Below are 23,033 nucleotides of genomic sequence, written 5' to 3'. Positions count from 1 at the left end.
AGTGGTCATTTATGTTATATTCCCTGAGGGTTTTTTGTTTGTTTTTTGATGTTAAAGAATGTTGAATGTCATTAGATTCGAAAGCTATATCAGTGGGTAATAACAGTCAAGTCACCCTTTTATTCAGAATACTGTAGACTTTCCCTCACTGTCTTCTGGTATAGAATGCTAATGCTACTATTATAAAATCTGAAATTAATCTGATTTTATCTTTCACTCTTTTAAGTAATTTTCTGTTTCAACCTGGTCTTCTTGCAAAGTCTTTCTTTAAGTTTGAACATCAGTCACTTAACTAACACGTGCTTTGGTGTTAAGTCCTCTCTCTAAATTAAAATGTCTCTGGAATGTGGTGTATTCTTTCAATTCACAGGAAATTTTCTTGCTGATATCTTTCAATACATTTGTTTGTCTCAGTGACATCAAGGATCTTTATGTTGGATCATCTTTTATCTATCTTTCTTATCCATTACCTTCTCTTTCCTCTTATCTGTGTTTTTTTTAATTGCATTCATCACAATTATCTCTAATCTTCTCTTTATGTCAGTAATTTGACTTTTAGTAGGTATCTGTTTTGTTTCTTGCCTATTTTAGTTGATTTATTAATTCTTTAATGATGCTCTTTTGGTTGCAATTTTTATGTTTAAGTTACATCCTAATTTATCTGATTCTATAGTTTGTCCTTTTCATCTTGCCATTGAGTTACATTTTTTGAATTCAGGTTCTTACTCTACTGTGTGAAAAATTTTGAGAAATTTCCTAGGATTCCTTGTTATATTTTCCTCTAGATTGGATATTTTGTCTATCTTTGGCATGCTATGTTTTTCACTTTTATTGTTGCAATACATTTCCATAGTTACTATTCCACTTCTTTTCATTTGCTCATACTTGAGGAACTGTGTGCAGACAACTCAGTCATTCCTTTATAGAAAGCGATAATTTTAAACGTTCTTCTCATCATATCAGGGAACTGTTTGATTTCTTCCTTTTAGCTCCATTTTGGAGGCTGAATACCCACATATCATGAGTACCCCCATTTTGTAGCCTGAAGGAATACTGGGATTGTGGGAAGTTCAGCCTTTAGCAGAATATCTGGGTGCTTCTATTTTAAGGTCTTTTTTTTTTTTTTTTTTTTTGTTTTAGTGGTTTGTAGCAAGATTATTGGTGGAAGAGTCATAGGTATACTTTACTGGGGAAATGCATCATTTTTAGGTTGGGCTTTAGAGATTTTACCAAGTGAATATATAGGCATGAAACTATTAGTTTGTGAAACAGAGTCAGCTTTACTATTCATGCTTCTCTGCTTCACTCTTTTTTCTCCAGGAGCCCTGTTTACTCCTCTCTTCAGCCAGAAGAGAAAACAGATTAAAACACAGTATGCAAGTGTATACAAATCTGCTTAACTCCAGAATTGGAGGTTGCTATGAGAATTCTCAGAATTTTGTCATTTCACCAGTAAATCTCACAGAGGTTAGGGATGAGATTAAGACATCAAGAACTCTTTCGCCCCTCTGAGGCTGGACAAACTCTTCTTATGCACAAATGTTTTTTTCTGTTGTTTCTTTGTTTCTTTTGATTATTTTTAAGCCAATGGCATTGTAATTTGTCCCTTTTCTTATTCAGACTGTTAATTTGTTTGTTGTTTATTTATATTTATAATTCCTTGTGCATTTCATTAGGTACTAGAGTAAGGAAAGTCTGTATTACATGTTTAACTCACTCTTTCTCAATCAGCCTTTACAAAAAAACAAAGATGTAAAATGTATTGCTACTTTATAGTTAAGAGTTATAACTTGTCCAGCATTATACAGCTAATAACTGTCTGTACTTCTAGGTAAATAATGGAGTATACTAAAATTACAATTTAAGATAAAATTACTAAATTAATATTTTACCTGGGTGCAAATATTCTGGAAGAAAGAAATAGATCTGAGTGGATGGTGAAAACAGTGAGAGAATCAAGATGCCTAAGTTTAACTTCCTCCCTATCTCTCAAAGCAGATGGTGAATTTGGAAAAGATGATTCAACTTCCTGGGTTTTAGTTTCCCCGTGTGTAATAATAATAAGGATGATGATGATGATGACAATACTGATGGTAATTTTCACAATTTGATGATTATACATTTACATGTACCAGGCACAATGTGATATACTTTATAGTAATATGTTATTAAATCTCAAAATAACCATCTGATATACAGAGTCTATTTTGTCAACGAAGATACTGCAAATTTCACAAATCCACTGAAGCCCATTTGATTCAAGGGCACATGCTATTGACCACTAGCTCTATTGTCTTTCCAGACCAAGAAGTCTGGCCTGAATGGTCTACAAAAGACCTACCAACTTTGAGATTCTCTAGAGCTGTGATTGGTATCAGAGAAAATGACATGCTCCTACATGACCCTCAGGTACAACTACTAGAGTTCTGGACTGGGTGTCCTAAAATTAAATCCTAACATGATGAGATTTTTGCTTTATGCATTCATTTGCACATTTAAAAAACACAGAATTTCACCTAAAACGTAAGTACCGAACTCTTCCTCCTCCTTTCCTCCAAATCTTTCTTAACAATTCAGTCCAAATGCCATGAAGTGGGGCTCAGTAAGGTAGGCATCCACATGAATGTCGAAGATGAGCACCACAGTAGCCCAGCATGAGTTGTTGGAGCCTAAGAGTGGTGAGAAAGTCAGGCATGCAGGACAAGGGGTAAGGCAGCGGTGGCCCAGTGGAGTGGCAGAGCCCGAGGAAGGTGAGAAGGAAATGCCCTTACTGAGGCGGCCTGGAACAGGCTACCAGAGTCTGAGAAGCCTGAGGAGGGTTCCATTGCCAGGAGAGGGTGGTGAAGGTAGAAACCTGGAAGCTAAGCGAGTGAGGACAGAGTCTCCACAGGGAAAGGGCATTCCAGGGTGAGGTGTTAGATCCTCAAGGATGTGAAAAAGTTATCCAATTTGGAATATAACCATGCACAGAGTGTCAGAGGTCAAGAGGAAAGACAGCATCCACACAGGAGGGAGACCGTGCACAGGGTCAGAACATGAGTGAGGTGAGGAGGTAGGAGACAGCTTACAAGTGGTGTCAAGGAAGGTATGGGAGTAAAACTTGCAGCAGGTATCAGAATCTGTACAGGGTGAAGAGGAGCTTCACAAAGGGGAGAAGGTGGTGACAGTAACTGGAGGTTAGTTACATACAAGGAGATTGAACAAATTCATAAATACACTGAGAATAGTGGAAACCAGGGTTCTCACAGCTGGAATAGGGAGTTAAAAATATAGACAGAGGACTTCCCTGGTGGCTCAGTGGATAAGAATCCACCTATCAATGCAGGGGACATGGGTTCAATCCCTGGTCTGGGAAGATCCCACATGTCGTGGAGCAACTAAGTCCGTGAGCCACAACTACTGAGCCTGTGCTCTACAGCCCGCAAGCCACAACTACTGAGCCTGCATGCTGCAACTACTGAAGCCAGCGTGCCTAGAGCCTGCGCTCTGCAACAAGGGAAGCCACCACAAGGAGAAGCCCGCACACTGCAACGAAGAGTAGCCCCCGCTCGCCACAACTAGAGAAAGCCCGAATGCAGCAACGAAGACCCAACACAGCCAAAAAAAATAAAATTAAAAAAATATATATAGACAGAAAAAACGTATAATAAACCCACTATAAATCACCATAGATAGATAGAAGTATGGAATAAGAATATATACACACACACACATATATATATTTACATAAATATGTCTGTATATAAAATTATACATATGCATACTTATATGTATTCATATGTGTTTATAAATTCATATAAGTATCTATATGTATGTATTCATACATATAATCTATAAAACCTACACACACACACACACATGCACACACTGAAAATCCTCAGAGCAAGAACACCTCAATAACAATAAGTACACTTAGTTCCAGATCATGGTTTCTACATACCATTCTCTAATAAAAGGAACAAGGTTTTCTTAGGGAAACAAAAGACTACTTTGATGGCTGGAATAGGAGAAATGCAAGGTGATTCTGGAACACTTTCTTGTACCAGAAAGTAAAGAATAGTATAAAGAATGATAGGCACATGTCAAAAAGATGAAGAAACCAGCTTGAATGGCTCATGCTGGCCAAATCAGTGACAATTTGGGCATCAAAATAAATAGTAATGGATTATAACTTTAATAAAATAAGAAACAATGGATTCACAGTGATAGAGTAGATCATACTGATAGAAATATATAAATAAAACATTTATATGTTCAGTAAGGAACAGTATATTTACATTGTCTCAAAGTCCCTAACCACAAAATGTTTACCAATTATAAAGGGGGGAAAAAAAGCAATTTTATAGTGGAGAAGTCTGGCAGTCAGCACATTTAACCAAGTGATCAAAGTTAACTTCAGCAGAAATGGGACAAATAGAAGTCCTGCAGTATCTGGTAGGATACAATCTGAAGCACACAGCATTTCTGAATCTAACTGTAATGAAACAGCAGACAAAGTGGTGCACCCAGTGGGTGAGGAGAATGGAGGGACAAGATGGCAAGACAATGTGATCAATACACTCTGGCTGGTGGGGACCAGTCTTTTTCATGGTGATAATTTTAAAAATAAGAGCCAGTTTTCTCATTGGTTTTATTACTGTTTTTTAAAATCTTTATAGACCCTTTTTATTACCCATACCCTCAGCACACAGCTCCTACCAGGACCCCTACCCTGTCGTCGCTCAGATAAGCCCAAATTGAGTGAAACTTTACCAGATCAGTGCCTGGTAATTTTCGAAGGTACCAAGGTGAGGAAAACCAAGGAAAGACTGGGAAATTGTTCTGCATTGAAGGAGACTAAGAGGAGAAAACAACTAAATGAAATCTGTGATTCTCTACTGGATCTTTTTGCTATAAAGGATTTTATTAGGGAAAATGGAGAAATGGGATCTGAAGATTAGATGCTAGTATTGAATCAATGTTAATTCCTTGATTTTGATCATTTTATTATATCCTTTGTAGGAAATATAAACTAATTTATTTGGGATGATGTGGCATAAATTTGCAAAATTACTTTAAATGGCATAGAAAGAATTTTTTGTACCATTTCTGAAACATTTTCTATATGTTTGCGATTGTTTCAAGATAAAATGTTTTTAAAACTATGTATTGACTTGATGTCTAATTCAGACTTGCATTCAAAACAGGGTCAGGTTTTTTCATGTGGTGTAATTCTTTTCTTTTTCCAGGTGATGGTCGTTTGAGCCGTCCTATTTTTACCCAGGAACCACAAGATGTTATTTTTCCTTTGGATTTGTCAAAATCTGAAATCATCCTGAATTGTGCTGCTAATGGTTACCCTTCACCCCATTATAGGTAAAGTTCTACTTCTGAGTACCACACTGCTTGTTTTTTTTTTCTTTGTCTTCGGGGTAAAATATACACACAATAAAGTGACTTAATTTGAAGTGTACAGCTCAAAGAATTTTTACATAGGTATACAGCTGCATGCCCACCACTCAAATGAAGATATGGACATTTCTGGTATGGCAAACTGTTCCCTCATGGCACTTGCCAAGTGATGACTACGCCACCCCCACCCGCAGCAACCACTATTATGACTTATTGATTAGGTCTGCTTAGAACAGTTATTCTTGAGATTGGTGCCATGCAGTGCCATGTTATGGAGAGAATTGACAGAGGAAAAGAAAGAAAGAAAATGGAAGGAAAGAAGAAAGGAAGGAAGGAAGGGAGGAGGGAAGGAACACAGGAGAAAAGAAGAAAAAATAAAGGGAAAGGACAGAAAAAGGTTTGTTTCCCCAATTTGAAAGACTATAAAGCACAAGTTCATTTTGTACTCCCTTCCCCACAATTTGGAGCCACTGCCTCAGTTGCCCCATATACAACGACTGTGAAAATGTTTCCCTAAAAGGAATTAATCCAGATGGAAATTTTATTTTATCAGACTAATTTCTGTGGCTCCACTGACATGTCCCATCACCCAAAAAGCACTGGTTTTAGAAAAACATGTTGAAGACAGCTATGTACCATCTAATGCAGAAAAGGAATTTTCATTCTGGGCAAGTAGAAAAATATATATTTCCTCCTCACATATTACCTCTGAAATAATAAGGCAGAAAGTTCTGTAGTGTTTCAGTTTTTAGAATATTGCAGTAAAGGCAGAATCTGATCCACCTTGTGGGTAGACTTCACAAATTTAAAAATATATGCATGTATATATTATGCTTATATAAATCATAAAGATATTTTGTTGGTAAGAACTGCATATGCAGTGTAAATATAGGAAAAATTGAATAAATATTAAAATCACTATTGTGGCTTTGGGATTTTAAAAGCATTTTTTTAAAGTCTGAATTTTTAGTAGTTAAGTTAAATCATCACACACAAAAAGCAACAATCTCAGTCCATTTTGGCAAAATAAGCTGGCTTGGTGTGATTTTTATGTTCCATTAAAAATACCAAATTTCTATGTATAATTACTTTGATCTTAAGATTGTCTAGATTAACTAGCTAAATGACTTATATGCACAAAGTTAAAGACAACTCTCCTTTACATTGTATTCTGTCAAAAGAACTTCAGAATTTGTTTTTTAAAAGAAAAGAGCTGAAAAACTGTCTTACTACACTTTATTAAAGCTTTCCTATCTTTAGGACACCCAAACCAATAAAGTCCATCTGGTTGATGAAGATTACTTAGTTTATAAATTGGTTCACTCAGTTCATGGTTGGTGGTTTGTTTTCCTTAAATAAAGAGTTATCTTACTTAACTTAAAATTTGGTTAAATATATAAAAATGTGATTAACACATTTTTAAGGATCACCTTACAGTTTAAGTTGGAATTTTATTTTTGAAAGCCAATTTGATTGATCCTAAAGATTGACAGAATTTGTTAGAGAAAGGAAAAAAAAAGTATGAATCCCTATAAAATAAGAAACATTTGCTAAGTATAAATAAGATCAGTCAATCATGTACTTATATAAAAATGTCTACTGGCTTATAACAGGCTGAAAGATATAAAACAGTGGTTCTCACAACAATTTGCTAATATTATCTATGACGAAATACACTGAATGAAGAGACTGCAAATTCCAGTGTTGTGAAATGGCTTCTGTTTCTAACATACTTAAAAATTAGGAGGCTAAAGACAGGTAATTTAGCTTCTTATTTCCAATCCCCATAACCAGGTTTAGCTTGGCTCTGATATCATGGTATAAAATACTCATAGGCAAGAGGCTTTGAAAAAAGAGTGAGAACAAAACCAAGTTTTTAATGCTTAAATGTCAGACCAATTTTCTTGATAATAAAGCAAAGGGCAGAGGTATTTCAGACAATGCACATTAGCAACAAAATAAAAATTTAGTTTTAATATGATCCTTTCTAACTTAAAATTTATTTTTAAAAAACACCGTTAACTGTATTCATCTTAGATTGTGTGTGTGTGTGTGTGTGTGTATGAAATAGGGGACAATCTTTATGATTCAGAGTCTAACATTATTTGAGGTTATTTGGATATAGTGTGAAGCCATATTAAAGAGCCTTTGACTTAGATCCATTCCATATGGGACCTTGGAATAATCATTTCTTTCTCCTGGCATTGGATTCCTTATCCACAAAGTGAGGGTGTAGTTGACTTTAAGGTGTGTGTTTTATTCCTTTTAGTAAATTCCTTTAGCAAATGAAATCTCACAGGAGAAAATAAGCAATATTTAAAGCAGAACTTGGGAAACAGTTTAAAAGTAACTTCTCTAAAGTCACTTACAGTTGGAGTCAACACCTTCACAGACAGGATTTCAGTAGAAAATAAGAAGACACAGATGTCAGGCAAGTTGGCACAGAAGTTTTCCCATGGAAAAGATCACTCTTTATTCTTTAAAAGACCAGGCAACACATGGCAATTAACATCTAACCAGGAAGCTTTGTAAAGGGAAGGAAAATGGGTTATGCAAAAATGTACTTGGGTAGGATTGCTTATACTTTAAAAAGTTTAGGAAAATCAGATAGTAATGAGCTTAGTTCCAGCTCAGAATATATCTTTTATTTGGGAAAATGAAGCAACAAGCAACACACACATAAATCATTTTTACATTGGATACACTCTCTATCAGGTACACTATCTTTGAATGTCATAGAGGATTTCTAACACATGTTCTCTGGACCTGGTCACAAGAGGAGGTTCCTTTCTGTAATTTAATCTACTCCAGTCATAAAGACATTTTTAAGTCTGGAGAAGCTCTAGGTCTCTGAGTAAAAATCATAAAAGTAGTTACTCTGCCCTTCTATTCTTTTTATTCATTTCCTCACTCGATCTTCTTAACAACCTCATGTGATAAAGCAGGATATTTTTATTGTGCAAATTTTATAATTGATGGATATGACTTTTGGAGAATTCATTACTTGCACAAGCATACACAGCAAAGGAATGTCAAAGCTAGGCCTAGGACTCTTTCCACAGGGTCAATGGAGCCAAATTTAGCACACATTACAATCATCCAGAGAGACTACTAAAAAAATTTTTATTTTGGAGTTCTTCAAAGGTCTAGGGATGGGCCCAGAAATAGTGCTCCATGTAATTCTAAAGCAAGGCTCAGTTTTGAAAAACACTCACATGCACACACACACACACACACACACACACTCGTGCATTATCACAGGCCAGCAAACAAATATAGCCCCCAGCCATTATATTCTTAACTACTCAATAGGGAAGGATGTTCACCAGTAAAAGTTCAAGATTTTAGTTCAAATCCATATGTTTCATGGAATTAATGATATTAAGGCAGATGCTTAAAATAATCATCTATAGCATATTTCCTAGTTTGCATCATGGGATAATTCTCCTGGGCATGCAATTCTATCCGTAACGTTTGTATGACAATCACCTGAATTCATTAATACTATTTCTCCATTGATTTAAACATATTAATTAGGACAAAGCCCATACCACGACTTGAACCCTTGATCTATATGCACAGTTTAATAATCATTGTACCATAGTGATTAGAAGGATTATGGGGATACTGTGAAAAATTCATTTGCTGCAGCTAAGCCAACAACTTTGAATTTGTGTTGAAAAACAATTACTGAGATTAATTAGGAGCATATAATGATGACAGCAGTTATTTCAGTGATTGATTCCAAAATTAAAGAGAACTGGCAAACTAAGTGCTGTATAGCCTTTGCATTGAAAATGAAAGGGAACACAAAGGTTAAAAGACCATGTAAGACAGTATTACAGTGCTGGCAAGGAGAATATTCGAGGCTTCAGATAGGCCTAAAAAATAGTTTTCTCCATTTTCTTCTTCTGAAATTGAGAACGAGAGGCCGAACAAATTTCTCTAGAAAAAAATTTGGCAGATAGTTCAGGCAAATGAAATATACTATTTTTGACTGTTGTCTTTCAACTACCTTTATTAAAATGAAGTTGAGGTGCACAAGAATTGGCTAAATAATTTAAAAGTGACAGAGTTTGTTGAAAACCTCTGGATGATTTGATATCTCGTCAATCACTTCTCATCTTTAATAGGGTAGAAGATTACCTAAGTCCGTATTTCTTTTCTACTGTTGTAGATATTTGCCAGACTTTTTCCACGGGACATTTCAGAATACTCCTAAAAAAGTCAATGACATTTGGAATAATGCTATAAAATGTCATTCCTTTCTTACAGTTAGCTACCTCTACCAAAATAAGGGAAGAAACTGCAAAGCTGGCATAGACCCTAAAAAAATATGATTTGGAAATTGGCTATATTACATAGGAAGAGGCCACTCACTTGTTTTTCTGACTGATTATCTTAATTCAATAGTTTAAATATCTCTGTTCTTAAATGCTTTATATGACTACACACAGCTTGTGCCCTAGAAATGTATCTGTTTAAGTATGTAATATTCTTATTTCAAAATGTCTGAATATTTTGATGGAAGTTAGGGGTTGCAAGGTGGGGGAAGTGAATCCAGTTAAAGATAATTACTGGCTATTCATTCATCTTAAAATGACCAAATGCAATTTCTAAAACATCTTATGGTTCTTTGAAAATAAATATAACTGTTAGGCCTTTCTGATACTTAATTCATGTATAAAAAGATTGTTGACTAATAGGTAAGCCAAGAAACTTTCTGCAGCCTAAAATAAAAACTTCTCAAACTGCATTTGTTTTTGTTAAGGTATAATTTTAGTTTGGCATTTCTAAATACTGTTGAAATATTTCTAAATACTGTAGAAATACTAAAAAATATTCAGTATTTCTAAATACTATTGAAATTAATTTTCTTAGTAAGAGACTAACAGAGACAATCGTGTTCTAAAGTAGTTATTTTTGTTTTGTTATCAGCCTCAAATTGGCATTGTAAAATCTTTGCTGGCTTTCTTTGTGCCATTTCTAATATATTTTTCTTGGATTTCTATGTCTAAATCTTTTTTTTTTTTTTTTTTGTGGTACGCGGGCCTCTCACTGTTGTGGCCTCTCCCATTGCGGAGCACAGGCTCTGGACGCGCAGGCCCCGCGGCCATGGCTCACGGGCCCAGCCGCTCCGCGGCATGTGGGATCCCCCCGGACCGGGGAACGAACCCGCGTCCCCTGCATCGGCAGGCGGACTCTCAACCACTGCGCCACCAGAGAAGCCCTGTCTAAATCATTTTTGACATTCAATTTTGCAGTATCAGTTGTGTGTGTTCAGGTATGGCACATGTTATTTGAAAAGCTGCTATAGGAATAGGGCGGCCAGGTTTATTGACTGAATGTCTACTTTTTATTTCTCATGTCAAGAGTTCTATTGCCTCTTTGTACACATTTGGGTGAATGTTCATAATTTGTAAAGAGTAGAAGATCTTCAAAATAACATAGTTATTGATATCACAGAGCTCATGAAGACAATTACCTTAGATGAAACTGGTGGGATGTATCCACATATAACCATGTTTTGTTTCATTTTAACAGTCTCAGGAATTACAGGTGCATGTTGTTTAACACAAGAGTGGTCAACTCTGTATATTAGAAACATGATTTGATTTTTTTTTTCCTTGAAGGTGGAAGCAAAATGGCACAGATATTGATTTTACCATGAGCTATCACTACAGGTTGGATGGAGGCAGTTTGGCAATCAGTAGCCCCCGCACAGATCAAGATATTGGCACGTACCAGTGCCTGGCCACCAACTCTCTGGGAACAATTCTGAGCCAGAAGGCGAAGCTCCAATTTGCATGTGAGTTTGTGGGAAAAATCTATAATCTTTATGTTTCTAAAAATATATTTTTATTATAATCATAGCAGGAAAAATCCAGCTTTGCCAATCATATGCTCTTTGAGAGCAAATATGAATTTATAGAGGCAAAAAGTTTTAACAGTGTGCATTTTGTGAATTCAGACTCCTGGGGATAGCTGAAATCTGTTTCAAAAAAGGAAGGAAGTATCAGTGTTATTGTATTTTGTGAATAATATTTAGAAACATCTCTGAAAGTTCCAGATATACATATTAAGATAAAGATTATATACATTACTCTTTTTCTTTTGCATTGGGTATTAGTATGCAGAGCACATGAAGCAAAAGCTGAGGGCAGAGATGTCTTTTGGGGGAGGCAAGTATTCTCCCAGGAAAAGTGATCATGCATCCACAGTTTGATGTAGGTGGAAATAAAGTGGCTGCCAAAGGCAGACTTTATATTAACTGTAACAATGTCCAGCTGCGTCACAAAAATGTCATCCAAATAATTACCTTGGTGACATTTGGGGACATTAGCAGATGAACAATAGACATAATGCTCCTTATATAGTTTTTATGTAGTGCTTCCAGGGGCTGAAATGTTTCATATTGGATCCAGGGAAAGCCTTGTTTGAAAGTAATTACATCTGTTGATATGGATGAAGTAGAAGCCTTAAATGTCTCCTTTTGTACTCCCTCCCTGACCCAATCCTACCCATGTCCACCTCAGAGGATATATCAGGGGCCAAAGCGTGAGAAGCTATTCTTTGCAGCCCTCATGAAAAGGTCTATGCTTCTGTTACTTTGAAAAAGTAATTATTTTGAAATTTAAAAAACAAAATATATGTCCAAAGCCCACCTTGTAGAACTACTTTAGTCACCACTAGATATATAAATTAACAATTGGGTCTGTTTCCCATTGCAAGTCTTGTGTTCCAAATATGCCGTGTTCTACACATAGTTCCCCTATGTTGAGCATTCTGGGGATGGCATTGTTTCTGAATATGTATATAAACATATTCAGAAAAAAATACACACACACATATGTATATATGTATATGTATGCATGTGGTCATAAATATACACACATTATACATATGTACATATATGTATGTGGTCCTATATATACATACATACACATGTATACATACACACAAGCGTTACTAAGTGTATCTGAATGTATTTATATCTGCAGAAATCAAAGGATAATGCAAAAGTTTATAGAGCTAAATGGAATCTGAACAACGGCTGATGGCTGCTTGGACCTTATGGTAAAGATAAACACAATACTTGATTTCTGCATTTCAGCTAAGACCAGAACTTGGAAAAATAATAGCAAGCAAAACACTAATAAGAAACTTATTTTACAGAAGTAAACAATTGCTCCATAGACTTTCAATGATCCTGCCAAAATAATTATATCTCTTACTAGGATAGGTGATAACCCTAGAAGATACACATGATTTGGATCAGATTGCATAAGAATAAATTTCACTTTCTGGCAAAGGAAAACACATACAGCACATTTATTTGCTATACCCTGGAAATAACTGAATAACTGAATACCTATGATGAAAATTAATGCACTATGCTTTACATGGCCATCTATTTCCTCCTCTTTGTTCCCCTTCTTAAACAAAAAATATATATTTTTAATCCCCTACATTATTTTTTCTCACCTTTTTTCTGCTTTTAAAAATATGTGTAACTAGAATTTTTTCAAAGTTAAATCATATTTTCTCTTTGCTAAAAAAAGAGGAAAGGTTTAAATTAAGAAGAAATTGTATGCTTTCATTTGGATGAACAGGAAAATCAATTCTTCTGTCCTTGCTGACTTTCTTGTCTCTTCACAAAATTTTCCTTTTTTTGAGTTGAAGGTGTGTGACTGTTGATCCCTAAAATCGTTTCTATTACTATTCATGCAGAAAAAAGAATGGCCTACATCCATTAGCTGATCTTTCTCTTGCAGACTTAAAGGATCTTATGTTCCAAGTCTTAAACTTGAAAACAAGAACAAAAACAAAAAAAGAACCACATTATTCTGCCTTTTGTGTCCAGTATCTGTAGTGGTCCCACGCCTGAAACATTTCCTGCTAGGTCCATGGAGAGATTTGGTTGAGTGTAATTATCTCTTGAATCAACCCTGAACGTAACCAACACATTTTAATCACCTATAAAGTATCTCCCTTCATTTCCTGTATTTCATAAGTACTCTCACCACCTTACTTAAGTCAGTTGTTCATTCCAAGTAGTAAATAACTTCTTTTCAAAAGGTGAAAATACCAGGTCTAGCTTTGCCACTGCTATTATGCAACTCTGAGTGGTTTACTTTTTGTACAAATGAGCACAAAGATCTTAAAGATGAATCGAAAAGTGTTGATGGGGACTTCCCTGGTGGCACAGTCATTAAGAATCCGCCTGCCAATGCAGGGAACATGGGTTCGAGCTCTGGTCTGGGAAGAACCCACATGCCATGGAGCAACTAAGCCCACGAGCCACAACTACTGAGCCCACGTGCCACAACTACTGAAGCCCACACGCCTAGAGCCTGTGCTCCGCAACAAGAGAAGCCACTGCAATGAGAAGCCCACACACCACAATGAAGAGTAGCCCCAGCTCACTGCAACTAGAGAAAGCCCGCACACAGCAAGGAAGACCCAATGCAGCCAAAAATAAATAAATTAATTAAAACATCCTTTAAAAAAGAAAAAAAACAAAAAACAAGAAAACACCATAAGTCAAGACACACACCATGGAAAAAAGTAGAAAGCTTTCTATTAAAAAAAAAAAAAAAAGTGTTGATGACTTACAGCCCAGAAGACTCCACCTATAAATTCTTTCTTCTAATCTCATTTAAGAGATACAGGATATTAATTTCGCAAAATAGATTTTCTGAAATTTCATTCAAAGAAATTACATTTGTATCCACATGCAAATCTATGCATAATCTCATTAATAAGGTTACTTTTCCAAAAAGAGAGGAAGGAAAAGAGAGAGGCAGAGAAATAGAGAGACAGAGAGAAGAGAGGCAGAAAGAAAAAGAGAGAACATAATAGAAGAGAAATATCCAATTGGGAAAATTTTTCTCTATGAAAACATCCTGAACATCACTAATCGATACAGAAATACAAATCAGAGCCAGAAAATGCTGCTTCACACTCATTAGGATGGCTATTATTTTAAACACACACACACACATACACACACATGCAGAAAATAACAAGAATTGGCAAGGATGTGAGAACACTGGAATCCTTGTGCATTACTGGTGCGAATGTAAAATGGTACAGCTACTGTGGAAGACAGCATGGCAGTTCCTTAAAAACTTGAACATAGAATTACCACAACACAGCAATTCCACCTCTAGGTAAATGCCCCAAAGGATGGAAGGGACTCAGGCAGATGTTTGTATACCCAATAATAGTGGCATTATATATAACTGGTAAAAGGTAGAAAGGACCCAAATGCCCATCAACAGATAAATGCATTAACAAAATGTTGTATAAACATACAACAGAATATTATTCCACTTTAAAAAGGAAATTTTAAAATTCTATTACATGCTACACCATGTAGGAACCTTGAAAACATTTTGCTAAGTGAAATAAGACACACACAAAAGGATACTTATTGTAGGATTCCATTTATATGAGGTAAGTAGACTAGGTAAATTCCTAGACAGAAAGTAGAATGGTGGCTTCCATGGACTAGGTGAAGGAAAATGGGGAGTTGTTGTTTAATGAGTACAGAGATTTAGTTTGGCTTGATTAAAAAATTCTGAAGATGGATGGGGATTATACAACAATGCAAATGTACTTAATACTAAAGAATTGTACACTTAAAATGGTTTAAATGGTAAAGTTTATGTTATACATATTTTACCACAAGTTTTTAAAAAGGGATATCATCAGAATTCAGTGGAATGAAAGTAATCATTTCAGTTGGCTTTTTTTCCTCCCATAATTATCAAAAAAAAGAGTAAGTTTTCCTTATTAAGTATCTGTTCTGTTTCTTTGCACAGAAAAAGTAGAATCCAAATGCAAGTCTCCAACCAAATGGAAAGTTTCTAAAGTGCAAGAGCCGCACCTTCAACTTAATTTGAGTTCTCACCACTACTTTCATAAATTTTCAACATTGTCTATTTTGCTAGAAAGGCTTTTGTACCTTTCTGAACATCGAAACAATGGTGGTCAAATGCTAATATTTTCAATACAAACAGATCTGAGTTCAAATACTATCTCTGTAAAACAACCAGTAGTATGATATTAGGTCACCTCTTAACAATATTAAGCCTCTTTTATGAAATGTATACAATGAGAATTACAGCAGCATCCATAGGACAGTGAAATGGATTAACTGAGGTAATGAATGTGAAACTCCTGGTCCCTTATAGGCACTCAGGAAACGGTAACTCTAATTCTTCTTTTTATATTTTCATTTCCTCTCTCAAGTTGGCCAAACATCTACATATTTCAGACTGCTACAGTTACTCATAAAAAAATCTAGTTTACATTTTAAAACTTTCTCCAGACCAGCTGTTCCCTTGTTTTCAAGACTTTTAGGTATTTGACATATATTACCTTTCCTGAACTGTGGAACAACCATAAGAGGAAGATGCTATTGTTGTCCCCATTTTACAGATTAGAAGCCTGAGGCTCACTGAGATTGGGACTTTTAAAAAAGTATATTGTTAGAGAACCAGTTGTAACTTGAGTATAAAAGTTCAGATTCTAAAACTTATGGCTTTTGTGTTAAGGTATTCAGTCCTTTTCAAACACTGCCCACACAAATTATGTGGACCTTCTTTCTTTATTTCATTTGCTATTGGTATAATCATTGCTGAAATAATAAGTCATATCTGTAGGACAGTAACCTTCACAATAAGCCTGGTGGTAGATGCTGTTGGTGCCGGGTCCAGATCCCTTTTAACGGGCATTGGGCCCAGCTGTTAATGCCCACAGCTGCCCCTGTTATTCAATGCATGCCCTAGAGCTCCCCATGGGGTCAGGATGGAGCTAGACAACAGCTGAGACACCTTCTTGCTTAGCCCCTTCCCTTGCTCTATCCAGTTTCCATCCCTCCATTTCTCCTGGGAGTGCTTCCTCAATAAATCAACACCCTGAATCTCTGCATCAGACTCTGCTTCTCAGGAACCCAAAGTAAGACAGACACTAAACATTCAATATAAGATATTTGATCTTATTGACAGAGAAATTGGGTCCAGAAGCCCTAATATGAATTTCCATAGGTAAGAACAAAGCTATACAGCAAAATAAAATTGTGTCAACAACTCTGCTTCCTACCAGTTGGCAGTCAATTGTATAGTGCCACTTTGACCTTCAGAACAAATGAACTATGAACAGCCTTTCAGTAACTAACTTGTCCATGGGAGAGACTCTGTAGGTAAATACATCTAGATAATTGATGACTTTTGTTTGCAACTTCTGTCCTGATGTTCAGAAATTCAAAAGAACCCTTGGAGTTTATATTAGACTCAGCCTGTTAGAGTTTGCCTCACCTTGAATCATCCCACCATGAAACCATCCTGAAATGCAGCCCAAATATAAAAAAACTCTGTTATGAAAAATCCTCCTAAATCAAATTTGTCTTTAACCAGCTATGTTACTCAGACAAGTCAGTCATCTCTGTGGACTTATCAAAAGTATGTTTTGAACTATTTAATTGCAAAAGTCTCCTTCAGTTCTTCCACATAAGATTCTGTCATTCCAAATTCTCAGATAGATTCTAATTTAAGCTCTTCTCTTCTTCCTCTACCCAACCTCAACCCTAAATCAAATTTAGCAAGTGTCTAGTCATCAAAAGCTCCTGTTATCACCCTGGTATTCTTGAATGATAACACCAGTTTGACTTTTTACAAGCTACACTCGTAGCTGCTTTGAATTTATTTTATTTCTCAAGGACTTTGGTCGTAAAGGTTGAATGTAGACTTCTTCCTTTCATATGTATGTTAATGAATTACTCTGTACTTGTGTGAGAGAACATTGCATCTGCCATTGCTGTTTAAAATGTCATCCTTGAGTAAAAAAGATAGGCATTTTGAAAGAAATCCATGATTTCACTGAGCTGTATTTTTTTTAGACACTCATAATATACAACTCTACCAATGAATAGATCAACATTGGGATAATAGTCACTTATGAATAGCGCTTTTTTGGTCCTGCACTATTTAAAATTTAATCACAGATACCATTTCACATAAGTTTGTTCCATTATTGCTGGAGCCTCCTAGCCTAGCTAGACCGAAGCTAGACTAGTTGAATAAATGAATGGTCATTTATTTATTCTTTCACCAAGCAACCAGAAAACACCTTATTTATATGCATCAAGCACTGTGCTAGGGACTAAAGATTGAATGATAGATAAGAAATAGCTGCTCCCTGTCTTCACAGAGCAGGCAGGTGAAATTTTGAGTGCAAGAAGAAAAGGAAAGAAATTGCTAGCATTTGCATAGTACATATTATATAGCAGGCACCTTTCCGAGCTTTTTATGTAAATTAACTTCAATGAGCCTTACACAACAACCCTATGAAGTTACTATAATCCCATTTTCAGATGAGCAGATTGAGGCCACAGAAGAATTAACTAAGTTGCCCAAAATCACACACATAATAAGTAGCAGAGTCAGTATTCAAACCCAGGCAGTCAGAACCTGGAGTCCAAGTTCTTACTGCCCACTGTACCTCCTCAAAAAAAGCATCAGGTGATGTGAGATGTAACCTATAAGGGAGACCAGAGAAGGAAGTAGTAAAGTTTGTCTGGATTGGACAAAGGGCAAAGGAAGCCTTCCAAAGGCAATTGGGCTTGAACTGAGCCTTGGAATATTAGTTTGTGTTCCAAACACAGAAAGTAGGTGGAGGAGAACATTCAGGTTGACAGGAGAGTGAGAGGAAATGCAAATGCAAACAAGTCTCAAGCATTAGAGAAAATGACAGGGCAATGGCAAAACCCAGGCCAGGGTACCTGGAATGTGAAAGGCCATGATTTAGAAATAACCAGTTTTCTAGGACAAGGCTGAAACATAATTTGGAGCCAGGTATATCCAAATTTTGGAGACCCTTTATTTCCAAGCTTCATCTACACATAATGGAATGATTGGGTGATATTAGGAGATGCCAGAGAAACCTGCAGAACTCCCTCATATCATGAAGCTTTTAGGCAGAGGTACCAGGCATGAACTGCCTATGTTTGAAAAATATTCCCCACTCAATGTGACATTGTGCACAGGTGTGAATTTACGTGTAAAACGGAGGTGTCAGTAGTACCCACTTTTTGTAGGTTTACTGTAAGGCCCAAATACTTATGATTACATGTAGAGCAGTGGGTAAGGGCACCTGATATATTGTTGTGAGTTGTTGATGGAGAGCTTGGCAGAGGTCTGCCCATGCAACTATTAATAGCCCAAGTTTGGGACTTCAGTACTTATCCTATGAACAATGGAAATACTTTGATGTTAAGAATTTTGAAGTTATTTATAGAACGTTGTTTGAAAATGCCACATACTTTTCCCCTTAAAAATATCAGTCTGATAAATTAATGATATTACGAATGTTATTAAAACCACGGTACACATATTTAGGGATGTTCCAAACCTCATTTCTAACACTTGTAGGATGGGGTTAAGGGATTCTTGCTCCGTGTCACAGGGTTGATTTTAGGTGGCTCAAGGGTAAAATGCAATAATATTTCATTTTAAAGGGCTATAAACATGCAGGCATTTACAATCACCATAATTTTTTTTTCCAGAGAAATGCCAAGGGTTTTATATCTGCAATGCTGTTCATCTTTATTCTATACCTGTAAGCTCTCCTAAACCATGTTTTACAGATGAGGAAATTAAATAAATTCAAAGTGGGGCAACTATGTTACTTGCCCAAGGTCACCAACCTACCACAGACCTAGAATTTCTCACATCTCCATCTGAAAATAATTCTTAAATATACATTTATTTGTAGATAGAGGAAGTAAAACAGAATCCACATGAATCCAAAAACCATAGTCAGAGAACAACAGAAAAGGTCTCCAGGTAAAAGTAATGATATAAAGGCCTTTGGCTCTTTCGAGAAGGATTTCTAAGATATCTGTGTATTTGTAGGTGATGTGTATTTTTATTTCTGTCTCTTGCCCAGGGTCTGTACAAGCATGAAAAACAACAACAAAAACCCTCTCACATTTAGAAATAATTTTTAAAATCTTTATTGGGTACTGATGAATTCAGAATGTCTTTAATATTTTTTCATATATAAGAAATATAAAAACAGTTATACATGATCCTGAAGATATAGTGACAAAGTGCATTTATATCTGAAAAGCAAATTAAAACCCAAGAGAAGGGGTTTTAAAAATAACACTTAAAAACGCATTTGGAAATTGTAAAGGCTCTGATAATTGTGAAGTGTGTGTTAAGTGGGTAATGCGTATCTAATTATAAATGTAAATGCTAGATGGTTTTTAACCTTTTTTTTTTGTACATCAGAAAAGTACCTAAACAAAGTGGGTAAAGAAATATTTTTCTTTAATTTATTAAATAAAAGAAATCCGATAAATTAGTATTGATTTTTAATGATCATTTTGGAAACAGCACTAAACAATGTAGCAATGGATTTAATATTCTGAATTTATCTTAATGTAATAACCATCAGTGGGTATCATAAAAAGGAGAAGAGTTTGTCTTCGCTTTTAAAAATAATTTAAGCCTTAAACAAATGGACTCAGAGCAGCTGCATGGTTGAATTACAGCAAGCCACTGTTATTTTTATATTTTTTGAATCAACAGGAGAGTGGATTATCCAATGTTTTAGCCTCATTTTCTCTTCATCATCACTGCTGGACATCTATTTATGTATCTTATCAGAAACGATACTTTTTAAAAATGCAGGCCTTCTCTTACCCCTCACCTCTACTCATATTCAGCAGGACCTAGTCTTTTTGGTCCATTTGAATAAAGTTGTACATTCAAGCTACAGAGGCAAAGAGCTGGGGTGGGAGAAGACAATGTTAGAAAGTAAGGTATTCATCCAATCAAAACTGAGATTTTCTGATTTATAAAACTGAGAAAGAAACCCAAAGCTGAAGTGCTTATTTATTACTCCTATGCTGTCTGACAAATGATTCTGAGGAAGTTTGACCATAGCCTGTAGAGATTTTGCTTTTGAGATTTATAAATTTGGTCAAGAATCACAGCAAAATTTTTATTTGTACTAAAGAATCAGATGAACTATTTTCTGGGGTTTATTATTAATGTGTTACCAAAATATCAGACTAGAATTAAGTGTTTAAAAAGTAAATTCAAAAAAAAAATTCAAAAAAAAAAAAAGTAAATTCAAATGATAAAGAGGATTTGGTGGCAACCTCTGGAAATGTTCATCATGTTTTAACATATTAATTTATATACAATCTTTTCCAAGAAGCAAAACACATACAAGAAAATTACAAAACATACATAGATCAGTGAAGCAGTACTAAACCAGATTCAGAAACAGAAAACTGGGCACACTCCAGAAGGCCCTCTCCTGGTCTACCCTTCCTGTTACTACTCTCTCTCTCTCTTCTCCACTATCTTGACTTGTAAATATATAATTAAATATTGTCTTTTAAAATTTTATATGAATAAAACCATACAATATATATTCCTTTGAGTCTGGCTTTGTAGCCGACAGTTACTTGTGAGATTCATCCGTGTTGTTGTGGGTAGCCGTAGATCATTAATTTCCATTGATATATAGTATTTTTTTTTTTTGCGGTATGCGGGCCTCTCACTGTTGTGGCCTCTCCCATTGCGGAGCACAGGCTCCGGACACACAGGCTCAGTGGCCATGGCTCACGGGCCCAGCTGCTCTGCGGCAGGTGGGACCTTCCCAGACCGGGGCACGAACCCGTGTCCCATGCATCGGCAGGCGGACTCTCAACCACTGCACCACCAGGGAAGCCCCACTGATATATAATATTTTATTGTACAAATATACTACAATTTATGAATGACTTCTACTCTTAATGGAAATGTGGATTGTTTCTAGAGGCAAAGGTGAATAATTCTTTATGAATTATCATGTATCTATCTTCGGTACACTTGTGTATACATTTCTCTGTTGTATATACCATAGTGTAGAATTAATTATAGGGCATTTGGGTATGCATATTTACAACTTTAAAAGATAATGCCAACTATTGTCTACAGTGGTTTTATTAATTTGTCCTCTTACCAGCAATGTTTTTTTGACAACACTTGGTATTTTGAGTCTTTTTAAAATTTTAGCTTTTGGGGAGGATATGTAAGGGTATCTCATTTGGGTTTAATTTACATTTCCTGATAACTAATGAACTTGAGCACCTTTTACATGTGTATTGGCTACATGCAAAGCCTCCCCCGCTTTAAAAATATTTTAAATCATTTTTCTATTGAGCTGTCTTTCTTTTTCTTAGTGATTGATTCTAGATATGAGCACAGTGTTGGTTTTATGTAGGGAAATAGCTTTTCCTACCTTGTGGCTTGCCTTTTTATACTCTCTTAATCATGTCTCTGATAAACAGAAATTTTCAAATTTAATATAGTCCAATTTATCGTTTCCTATATGTAATGATGCTTTCTGTAAAAAGTTTTAGAAATGTTTTCCTGCCCTGATTAAATGAAGATACTCTCCTATATTATCTTCTACAGTTTATTGTCTTGTCTTTCATATTTAAAATTGCAATGCACCTGGAAGTTATTTATTTATTTATTGGCATGGTGTAAGGTAGGTTCAAGAAATATATATATATATATATCTTACATATATATATATATATATATATGTATATATATATATATATATATATCTTCATAGGGATCCAATCAAGCCAACCAAGATATTAAAAATGCAGCCCTTGCCTCACAGTTCTATAGTGCCATCTCTGAAGGTAATCAAGCATGCATACCCACTGCTTGGGACTGCATTTAGGCTCTCTCTTTTCTCTTCCATTGTTATATTTGTCTATCTTTGTGCAAATGCCACACTCAATTACAGCAGTCTTATAATTAGTCTTGATATCTGGGAGTTATTAAAATAGATGATATGGATTAAAAACGAGGCTCAATTTATAAGCTAAACTCAAGGGGAAAAATATCTCAAATACAATAAAAAGGGAATAAAAATTCATATCAAAGTCATATCCAATTACTAAACTCGAGCTTTTCAGTGGCCAAGGCAAAAAAGGGTTCATATCTTTCAGGGGATAAAAACATGCTAACTGTTCCTATAAGCGTAATCACTCTGACTCTAGAACCTGAGAGAAGCTTCTCTTGTGAATCCTCAAGAGCAAAGTGGGTGATTCAGTGGATCACATTCCCCTCACAAACCTGCTCAAATGCTTACAACATTGGATTTCTTACGGTGGCTTCTTATATCATATCTTAAAAATAATAGCTCACATTCATTAGATACTCCTTAAGCCTCTTCCATAGCGTTAGTTCAGAGGCTTCCCGAACTATGTGCCTAGTTTACTATCACTGTAGCCAATGTCACTATTTGCAAATCTCACCAACCTCTGGCTATAGCTGTAATACCACCACAATAGGTCCTCTGAACAGGCAACAGAAATGAGTTGCTAAATTTTTCAAACTTCAGGTGAATCCAGTGCCTGCTTTATTCACATATTATGTGGCTTTTCTTGGTGGAAGGCTCACAAAGCATAACTCAGTCCAGAGGTCCTGCCTACCTATTTCAGAAAACTAGGTTAGAATATTTTTCCTGGACATTTCTTGGTGTGCTTCCAGAGCCTGTGCCTTTTCCTACACTTCCGAGATTGATGGTTTGGGAAGTTGTTCTGCTTCCTGAACTGG

The 23,033-nt window shown here is 35.7% G+C and overlaps 1 protein-coding gene across 4 annotated transcripts in view; it reads left to right on the top strand.

The window, feature by feature from the left end:
* Positions 1-23,033, top strand: part of CNTN6 (contactin 6) — a gene marked incomplete at both ends in the record, with an annotated part of 244,050 nt that overhangs the window by 85,846 nt on the left and 135,171 nt on the right. For all 4 annotated transcript variants that reach the window (XM_079712710.1, XM_079712711.1, XM_079712709.1 and 1 more), the window contains 2 exons: positions 5,229-5,355; positions 11,025-11,200. In XM_079712710.1, coding sequence (XP_079568836.1) covers positions 5,229-5,355; positions 11,025-11,200 — 303 coding nt within the window. The remainder of the gene's footprint in view (positions 1-5,228; positions 5,356-11,024; positions 11,201-23,033) is intronic.

Source organism: Hyperoodon ampullatus (genome assembly GCF_949752795.1).
Source record: "Hyperoodon ampullatus genome assembly, chromosome: 10".
Classification (NCBI taxonomy): domain Eukaryota; kingdom Metazoa; phylum Chordata; class Mammalia; order Artiodactyla; family Ziphiidae; genus Hyperoodon; species Hyperoodon ampullatus.
The sequence above is the reverse complement of the archived record's forward strand: the minus strand, read 5'-3'. Positions and strand labels throughout refer to the sequence as shown.